Below are 9,866 nucleotides of genomic sequence, written 5' to 3' on the forward strand. Positions count from 1 at the left end.
AGTCGTTGCTGCCGACGTGAATTACGATTTTATTGTATTTACCTTTTTTAGATTTAGATTAAACTTAATAGATGTGGTTCCACAATAAGAATACACATTTTGTTGCATCGTATTGCTGCTGTATTGTGAAACTTAGAGCAGAAAAATGTATGGATCCTATTGTCTAAACTGTAACTTGACTTAATATTGCTTCAAGACAGCAATTCATTTTTTAGGTTATATCATAAAGAACAACTGAAAACCATCAATATCTTTATAATCAGAGTGTGCATTTCATTTGAATGCATTCTGTTGCTTCTGTTTTCAGTACGGAAACTGTGGTTGCAGCGGTTAGGAGCAGTATAAAGAAATATGTTGATAATCTTAACCAGGCCTGTCAGTGTTTTCATGGCTAAATGAATGTCGCTGAGTATCTTGCTAGTTAAGTAGGATTATGATGTTCACATTCTGAATTTCTTCTGAATACCTTCCTTTACACAGATGGGGCAATTACATGTCCAACTTCCATGCACAATGACTGATTTAATAATTACCACTTTTGAGTAATTCCTTGATACTGTTAGCTCTATAGTCTAAAGCAAAGCCACACATCACTGAATAAATTTAGAACATTGTTCCTTGTTCAGCACATACTTAAAAATACTTAATATGAAAAAAAAAAATTCTTAATAAATTGTCTTATTATTATTAGTATCGTTAGCCAGTGACTAGTTTATATAAAAAAAATACTACTTTCGGGACAGGGCAATATAGGGGCCAATCAGATTCCAGCGCACAGTCTGATCGTGGTAAAAGCATTAGTTATAATGGATGTGAAATGATGAGAAGTAAAGGAAAAGAGGGAGTTTATCCTGATTGCTCTTCCTGTCCACAATTTGCTGATCTATGATTTGAACTAGCATCTTTTCCATTCTAGTCCATCAGAGAACAGGGGAGCTTTGTGTTTTGCTCTATTGTGTAATTTGGAGCGTTCACTTCAGTGACTTCATCACATGTGTCCTGTCACAGGCTAACTTTATTATCTATGTTCACTGAAGCTCATAATGTCTTAATTTCCTCTCTAAATGTGTAACTTCTCCTCTCTCCCTGTGTAGGACCACTAATTGCTCCATGAAGAATCGGGGGCCATGGCACAGATGGGGCTCCCATCTCCTTGTGATGGCCTTATGGGTTGGGATTGGAGTAAAGCTCCAAGTTGGGGGTGACCAGATGAAGCCGGCCCGTGCACCTCTGATCCCCCATCGGCCTTTTGTTGTAGTGTGGAATGCACCTACGGAGTCCTGTCGCCTTCGATTCAAAGTAGACCTGGACCTCAGTGTTTTTGATATCTTAGCAAACCACAACGAAACCCTCAGTGGACCAAATGTCACCATATTCTACCACAGCCACCTGGGATACTACCCATACTACTCCAACTCTGGGTTCCCCATTAATGGTGGCTTGCCACAGAACCAGAGCATCTCCAAACACCTGAGTAAGGCCCGGACTGACATTGACAAGCTTATCCCGCACAAGGATTTTCGAGGCTTGGGTGTCATTGACTGGGAGAACTGGAGACCACAGTGGGTCAGAAACTGGGGCTCCAAGGACATATACCGCAACAAGTCCAAGGAACAAATCCGGAAACTTCACCCAAACTGGCCAGAGAGCAAGGTAGAGAAAGAAGCAAAGGAAAGTTTCGAAAGAGCCGGTCAAGACTTTATGAATCTGACCTTAGCACTGGCTGAGGGCCGCAGGCCCAATGGGCTGTGGGGGTTTTACCTGTTCCCAGACTGCTACAACTATGGGTACAAGCAGCATCCACAGCAGTACACTGGTGAATGTCCAAATGTCGAGCATGTTCGCAATGACCATCTGATGTGGCTGTGGAAGGAGAGCTCAGCCCTCTACCCATCCATCTACCTTGACTATGAGCTAAAGTCCTCCCCCAACACTGTCAAGTTTGTCCACTATCGAGTCAAGGAAGCCATGAGGATTGCGTCTATTGCCCGTACAGACTTCACATTGCCTGTGTTTGTCTACTCCAGACCTTTCTATGCCTACACTTTTGTGGTTCTTTCTGAGGTAAGTTTTTTGTCTTGAGACAGATGATTAGGGCATCTGCTCACAAGACATCTTGAATAAGAAGAAAACAACTAAATAAAATAAAATGGCCATAAAAATTCTTAAAATAACCTCAAACCTGAAACTATTTGCAGAAGGTGATTGTAGAATAAATGCAGTGAAAAGTCAGGGAGAGTGGCTGAATTTGAATTTCGCCTCAGTGTTAAATATCTGTCTGTTTAAGAGTGACCTGCTTCATACCATCGGGGAGAGCGCTGCTTTGGGAGCATCAGGCGTCGTCCTCTGGGGATCATCAGAATACTCTCGATCACAGGTAATGCTAACTAATGGTAAACATCAAAAAATATTTCAAAATGATGAGTTAGCACTGACTTAAGTGGTGCAAAGTTGGTTTTTATTCAACAACATGGACTACAAAGGTCATGTTGAAATATATTTCAACATGAAATCAATTTACCCCTCCAAAAAAAACTGAGCATTCATCATATTCTCACATAAACACTACTTTACAGCATACATTACATAAAACAATCCACAAATTAATAGGGAACCATGGATGGCATATTGTTTGCAGTCACAGTGCATAAAATAAGACTTCATGATGACTGACAGTGATAATTCAAAAAAGACATCTTTAATTTCTCCTCCATAACCCTGTGTTTGAATCCAGAAGACAAGAGATACATGTGGTTAATTGGTGAGTATTTCTGTTGGTGACATTTTTGCAACAAACTCTGTATCTTAAATCAACGGAAAGACATGATACAACTGAAATTGTGAAAATAAGCTTGTGCTCACTTGTCATCAGAACCATGACTTTCAGCAACAAGTCTTACTTCTTAATTGAACACAAATGATGTTGTTTGCTAACGCAGGGGCGGCTCCTGGCATAGGCAACCTAGGCAGTTGCCTTTGTTGCAAAATGCAGAGAGAGCACCACAAGAGGCTGATTTATCATGACGTGATACGTGCATTTTTGTCGACATGAATAGCTTCATACCTCCAACATTGCCATCTTTGACTCTAAAGATGCTGACGTTGCATATGTTGCTGTAACAAGAGAGATTTGTCTTTCCAAAATTAAAAATACAACAGCAAAAGTGTGAGGAATATTCAATGGTAAATGGTCTGTATTTATTTAGCGCACTTAAAGCGCTTAAAATGAAGCATTAGAAGAGAGTATGTCGGCTATATCTCTCATCCCATCATCTCTGAATTGTGTATGAAAGACAAGAGAGAAAGAGATAAAAATAAAAGCAGCGAACCATTTTTACAGCTGTTGATGGAATGGAAAATATCCGAACAAACATGCAAAATAGATATTAACTACTTATATTAATGAATGTATGAAATTCAGATCCAAATGAAATCCTGATCTAGTGAATTTAAATCTGGTGGCATCGGGCGACTGTTGAGCCTTGGCAGAACACTCTCTCAATGCAAAAGTTTGTAGTTAGGTATGAAGTTAGAAAACATAGCTATATATTATATACATTTTAACAGACTTATGATTGTGTTATCCCTTCTGCCTCCTACAGAGGAACTGTCTGACAGTGAAGAAGTATATCGACGGCCCACTGGGACATTATGTTATCAATGTCACATCAGCTGCTAAGTTGTGCAGCAAAGCATTGTGCAAGAAGAATGGCAGGTGCGTTCGCAAGAGCCTCGACTCAAACGCTTACCTGCACCTTAATCCACGCTTCTTCAACATCCACCGCAGGCCGACACCAAGGGGCCCCCTTTTCCACGTCAGCGGTCACCTCAACAACTATGACATCCTGGACATGAAGAACAAGTTCACCTGCCAGTGCTACCAGGGCTGGACGGGGGTCCATTGCGAGATGCCCCAGGCCCCGCCTCCACCTCTCCTGCCTCAGCCTGCCATCCCTCTGCCTCACCCCCACGAGAACGGGCTGTTGGGGGATATCTTGCTCCTCCTATCCCTTCATTTCTCTTGTCTCTGCATCATTATCTTCCTGGGTCTTTGTCTGATTATTAAGTGTCTCAAGCTGTAGCCAACAAGACTCAAGCCATTGTGTGTTAGCTCACAGTGTGATCAGCTGCAGTTTCAGCTGCAGTTTATGTCCAATAGATGTTGTTTCAATAAATCTCAGACTTTCCTGAAAATAATAGGCATACCTCCAACTTCTCGAATTCACTTCATCTAATGTGTACCTTAGTGGTGAACATTTTTGACTTAAGGAATATTACACACAACCCAGCAGACTGAACATTGTTTCCCTGTAAAGTCTGAAACTTGCCCATTTGCAATGGATAATGTTAAAGATTTAACGGGTTAGGGTTAGGGTTAGGGTTAGGGTTAGTTTTTATGGACAGTGGTTTTTAAAGTCCATAAAATCTTTAAAAACCACTGCCACCACAATAACCTTTAAGTGTTTTATCCAGACCCAGGATTTGGTGAAATTAGGCCCATAAGAAGGTAGACAGAGATCTCTCTCTTTATCCATGTCCCTCAGCTTGATCGGGGCCCCAACCCACATCAAATGAATTCTTTAGAACCAGTGCCTAAACTGCAGGCTCCTTCGGAGCGTATCACTCTGTCCATCAGGCTGAGCAGAAACATTACAGGTCTCTGTTTGCCGAGTGTGTAGATGTACTACCTCTGTTGCTGCTGAAAACTGGAAGGAGAAACGAGGGGGAGTGAATTATCATTCAGAGGTTTCTGATTTCACAAGTTTCTATGGATGGTTCAATACCTGTGATTCTTTTTTTGCTGTGTCTCGTGTTGATCCATTACACCGGTGGTGAATCATTGTCTGTTGCTGTTAAATTTTTTACATGAAACTGTAGAACATCAGAGGAAGCGGTCTACACGTATACCCACGAAGGTTGTTGCCATTTTGGATTGTGTTGACCACAAAGGCAGAGAATTGAGTTTTATGAAGATCTTTGTGATCTGCATCACCAGCTTGTCCTGTCGGTACCGCTGTCACCTAACAATAAAGCTGCAGTTTGACACAAAAAAGAAAGATTCAATGTACCTTGGTTTTTAACATGTTTACAAATAGCTGTTCAGTTGAGTTGAAGCCTGATATTTAGGCATTGGACTTCTTGTCGTTTGCACTCGTCATTTTACATTTGAAAAGCAGTTAAAGATCAAAGAATCCTGGCCTAGCCTAAGAAGAATCCAAACGTTGGATAATGATGTACTTAGCGCTTGCCACATGTGACTGGATCTCTCAGGCCAGATGTTAATAGAATGTGTCATACTGCTATGACACAATTTTTCACCAAACGCAGACACCAAGGAAAGAGGCACCCTAATTTGGACACTGCTCACTAATTGTGAAGAAAGAGCTGCTCAAGTCCTCCATTGTTAGCCATTGTTTTTTCTGATGCTGGAAAGTCCAGAAGAAAACACAACAGCACACTGTGACTACAGTACAACTTGTGCAACAGTTGCTGTTGAGGGGAGCGTTTTGGGGCTGTAAACTTCATTAGTCTTCTTTTAATCTACTGCATTTGTCTTTTTCACTGGCATTTATACATGATTTATTTAGTGTAACTTGTTTTTATGTGTGTGTGTGTTTACAGCCTAAATAAAAGAGATAAATAGAAGAAATCACTCTCGTAAATGTCTGAGTAGCAAAGATATTTGTGATGATTTAGAGAACACATGAGAGAAAAACTGCTGTATTGTCTTCAGCTGGATGACAAACGAGAGGTAAAAGTATAAAAACCTAAAAAAAACAATCAGTAAAACAACAGAGCCCTTCAGAAGACATTTAATTTGATCCAAAGTCTCAATCGTTAATTTGGGATAATGACTGTTATGAGGCTGACATCACAGCCAGCCCTCGATCAGGCTGCTGAGTGCAGATGAAGTTATGTGGTGACAGTGTGTGTCAAATGAGTCACAGTGGGCCGTGGCAGGATGGGTCACGTGACCAAACAACACAACAATAGTCCCTGTGTTTGTCTCATGGGAAAGCGAAGAACAACCCTATGTCAAATGCTGTTTCTGTTGATGAGAGAACGGAGCAGCAAGCTTCTGTTGCGACTGGAGGTTCGAGTTTCACGTCTCTTCAATAGAAAAACTGTCAAAGTAGAGTCAACAGGGGATCAGAGGAAGTGTTGAAGTCAGCTGATTCCTCAACAGCTCAAACTGATCTGGAGCTTGAGAGACCCGTCACTAATCTGCTGCTGCTAGAGGATCAGAAAGCTGCAAGTTTTTTACCTGTAGATTAACTGTGGGGCTGTGGGTTTGGTAAACTCCTCACCTTATTTACCTTAGTAACCAAAACGTCCAACTCTATAATGATCCTTCATTTGCTTCAGCTGTGTTGCATATATAAACCCCACCCATGAAGGTATTCAAGGAGAGTTGCAATCATAGGAAAGACAAAGGAGCCCCCGCAAAAGCTGAGAAATTAGATCATTTCATCACACCTGAAGGGCCTTGGGTATAAGAAAATTTCCAAAAAATGTAATATTCCAAGAGACACCATTGGAAGCATTATAAGGAAGTTTAAAAGGTATGGAACAGCTTCATACCTGCCTGGCCGTGTAAGAAAGCCCATCATTTCATCAAGGGCCCTTAGCAACTTAGTCAGAACAACTAAGAGAAACCCTTGTGTGACTACAAGACACCTACAGGATGACCTGATGAAGGCTGGTACAAGTGCGTAAGTGGCAACTATAAGACGTGCACTGAATAAACAGGGATTTCATGGCCTGACTCCAAGACGCACTCAGCTCTTGACCACAAGGAACTTCAAAAGTCGACTAGAATATGCCAGGAGGAACTGGATAAGTCTACAGAGATTTGGGTGACAGTTGTATGGACTGATGAAACCAAACTAGAAGTATTTGGACATATGGACCAGCTGTATGTCTGGCGTGTGAAAGGCCAGGCGTATGACCATAAGAATTCCATCCCCACGGTCCAGCATGGAGGTGGGTCAATGATGATGTTGGGCTGTTTTTCTGTGGCAGGAACTGGGATTCTTGATTGTATACCTGGCATCATTGATCCTCCAAAATACCAGGCCATTTTAAGGAGGAATGTGATGCCTTCTGTTGACCAATTAAACCTTTGTGATCATTGGACTTTCCAGCAAGACAATGTCCTAAGCCCACCTCCAGATTTAAATCTGATTGAAAATCTTGGATTTAAAGAAGGCAGTTGCAGGAAAGAAGCCATCAAACATCACTGAGCTAGAGGCTTTTGCACTTGAAGAATGCGCAAAGATTCTGATCGAGTGCTTGTCTGCTCTTACCGAAAACGTTTGTTAGAAGTTATAAAAGCTAAAGGATACGCAACAAAACTCTGAAGCTGGGGGTTGAATAATACTGAACATGTGTTAAAGAGTAACATTTTTCTTAGAACTTCAAAATTAAGTCAACTTATGTTGTCTAAATAACTCATATGTATTATTACATATTGTTGGTTGTTAAATGAGTTTTTTTGCCATTTATTGTCATTTTATTTCATCAACATCACTAAAATGTTTTCTGACGTGTGAATATTTCTGATATCAACTGTACCTGCCAGTGTTTGTTTTTTATGCTGGCAAAGAACCTGTTGCAGCTCTGGCTGCATTATCAGCTGAGATTCACAGTGGGACATGGGCTGCAGTCTGCAGCTGGCTGGATGATCACAGCAGCTAACAGCATTTGCAGCAACAGAAAAGCTTGGTGTTTATGGTATTTAGTTTGATGAAATGTTATAACTTTGGTGATGCCTTAACTTAACTGAACTAGTTTATGGAATTCCTGCAAAACTAATAACATTCTTGTTAATTCTTGTTGTAACAATGCATGCTTACATATTAAATAAATTCATATGTTAAACATGGTAATCTTTGAAACAGGAAACACAGCTTGTTAAATCTATTTGAGCATCCATCAAGCAGTTTTTGTGGAGTCTGGTTCAAATGTGTGCAAGTCTCTTCATAGCTGAATTTGGGGTGTGATGAGCTATAATCAATCAAAGCCTTTGAGAAGCATTTGTGTTTTGGACTATATAAATAAAATGATTTGAGATGGCATTCTCCTGTCACTAAACATGCAAATGTTTTAGTTTTGTCCTTCAGGTGGCGCTAGAATAAAAGCAGATCAGACCAGCACCATCATTAGGATTCATCCTGTATGTACACTGTATGTCTGAACTCAATTTCAGGGGCTTCGACGTTCATGATGAGTAAATGCGGTTCTTGCAAAGCATAGGCTGACTTGGCTGAATCGTTGCGTCAGTGCGTCTTTGTTGCTGTTATTATTGGATTATGATGATTGGCAGCCAAGGAAGCAAACAGCCGTAACATCTGCATTTCACAGTCCTCTCAGTTTCATGTTACATTACATTACATTTCATTTAGCTGAAGCTTTTATCCAAAGCGACTTACAATAAGTGCATTCAAACCCGAGGGTACATACCAAGGACGACAGGAATCAAGAAAGTACAATTTCTTCAAGATAAAGCAAAACTACAAAGTGCTATAAGTAAGTGCCATTTAAGTGTCAGTTTCTTTTTCTTCTTCACCTTCTAAATTCCAGCCTGACAATGTAAGGAGAGAGAAAACAATGCTGTGTGTTACAGTTCTATCAGAGAATAAAGTCTTTCCTTCAACTGTTTTTACATAACCACATCTGAGGAGTTGATGTTTTAAAAACACTGAATACTGGATCCACTTCATAAAATAAACTCTGAGGTTCATCATTCAATGTGTCCTAAATACACAGAAACCAAACACCTGTAATTTGACAGACCTCAGGCTTCACTTTGGTCCTGTACTTATACTAGCTAATAACCATAATCAGCTGCAGCACAGTGTCAGCAGCGTTCAGCTCGTCTGCAGTGAAGCTGGCACAGATTCAACATGAGGTTTGTTCTCCTTAGAGGTAAAGGTCTCTACTTAAAATATAAAAGCTAACTAAAGAATAAGCACAGCTCCCTTCTGTAGTCTCTGTTGTCATCAAAACCCTTGAAAAGGACGCAACCTATGAAGTGTTCGTCCATTGTTCCAAACTTTCTGATTTCTCTACCATGTCTTCAACCCTCAGGCCAAATCCCACTGGTCCCCACTAATATTTTAAAAACTGCTCACAAAAATGATCTTCTTAAAAATGGCTCAGAAACATTTGGACAAGATTTTTTACCAATCAGTAGGAGGCTATGTCTTCACCCCTGTCCATTAGTTGGTTGGTTAGTGTTTTGATTTTAAACAAAATTGCACACAAAATAAGAGAAGATTACCACAAACGTAGTGGAAGGACTTGGATCCGGAAAGGACCCATTACAGATCAGTGTGCGGTTCCAGGAATGTTTCTTCACTTTATTAAAATTGCAAGATGGAGCTTCTTTTTTTCTTTTTTTTTCATTTTCACCATTTTCTCAGAGAATAATTGATTGATAATTGAAATTGTGAAGTTTGATTGACTTTGCAGGGACTGTTACGCCTTAATGGAGGTTATGCTATCTACTGCCAGTCAACCAGTCACTTTTACCTTTAGCGTCAACGTACCCTTAGGTTTGGCTTTTAACGTTATTGCGATTAAAAGGCATCACACAAAGGCAAAGGCATCAAACCAAGGCAATTGTACGCCAAGGTACAGTCGAAGATTATTATTATTATTTTCATTATTACAACCATTGTGACAGAGCTTTAATGTGATGGTTGCACAGCTGTTCCTGGTCTCTCTCTCCCATCTCCCATTTATTTGCAGAAAACTTCTTCAAGACCCAATAGCAATCACCTAATAAATTGCTTTGAAAAAAAAGAAAAGGGCCAGTGTCTGTAGCTTTCGCAACTCTGTATTGAACACCGGTCTACTTGTCT

The 9,866-nt window shown here is 40.4% G+C and overlaps 1 protein-coding gene across 1 annotated transcript; it reads left to right on the forward strand.

The window, feature by feature from the left end:
- Positions 1–1,137: 1,137 nt before the first annotated feature.
- hyal6 (hyaluronoglucosaminidase 6) lies at positions 1,138–7,178 on the forward strand. The gene is made up of 3 exons (XM_062389301.1): positions 1,138–2,064; positions 2,288–2,377; positions 3,603–7,178. The coding sequence occupies exons 1-3, from the start codon at positions 1,159–1,161 to the stop codon at positions 4,080–4,082; spliced, it is 1,476 nt and encodes a 491-aa protein (XP_062245285.1). The 5' UTR covers positions 1,138–1,158; the 3' UTR covers positions 4,083–7,178.
- Positions 7,179–9,866: the final 2,688 nt, after the last annotated feature.

This window comes from Platichthys flesus, chromosome 6 (assembly GCF_949316205.1).
Source record: "Platichthys flesus chromosome 6, fPlaFle2.1, whole genome shotgun sequence".
Classification (NCBI taxonomy): domain Eukaryota; kingdom Metazoa; phylum Chordata; class Actinopteri; order Pleuronectiformes; family Pleuronectidae; genus Platichthys; species Platichthys flesus.

Excerpts from the sequence above, each read along its gene's own strand:
- hyal6 (XM_062389301.1), top strand. The coding sequence starts at position 1,159 with ATGGCCTTATGGGTTGGGATTGGAGTAAAGCTCCAAGTTGGGGGTGAC. Across the intron at positions 2,065-2,287 it reads CTTTTGTGGTTCTTTCTGAG|AGTGACCTGCTTCATACCAT; the intron begins GTAAGTTTTTTG and ends TGTCTGTTTAAG. Across the intron at positions 2,378-3,602 it reads CAGAATACTCTCGATCACAG|AGGAACTGTCTGACAGTGAA; the intron begins GTAATGCTAACT and ends TGCCTCCTACAG.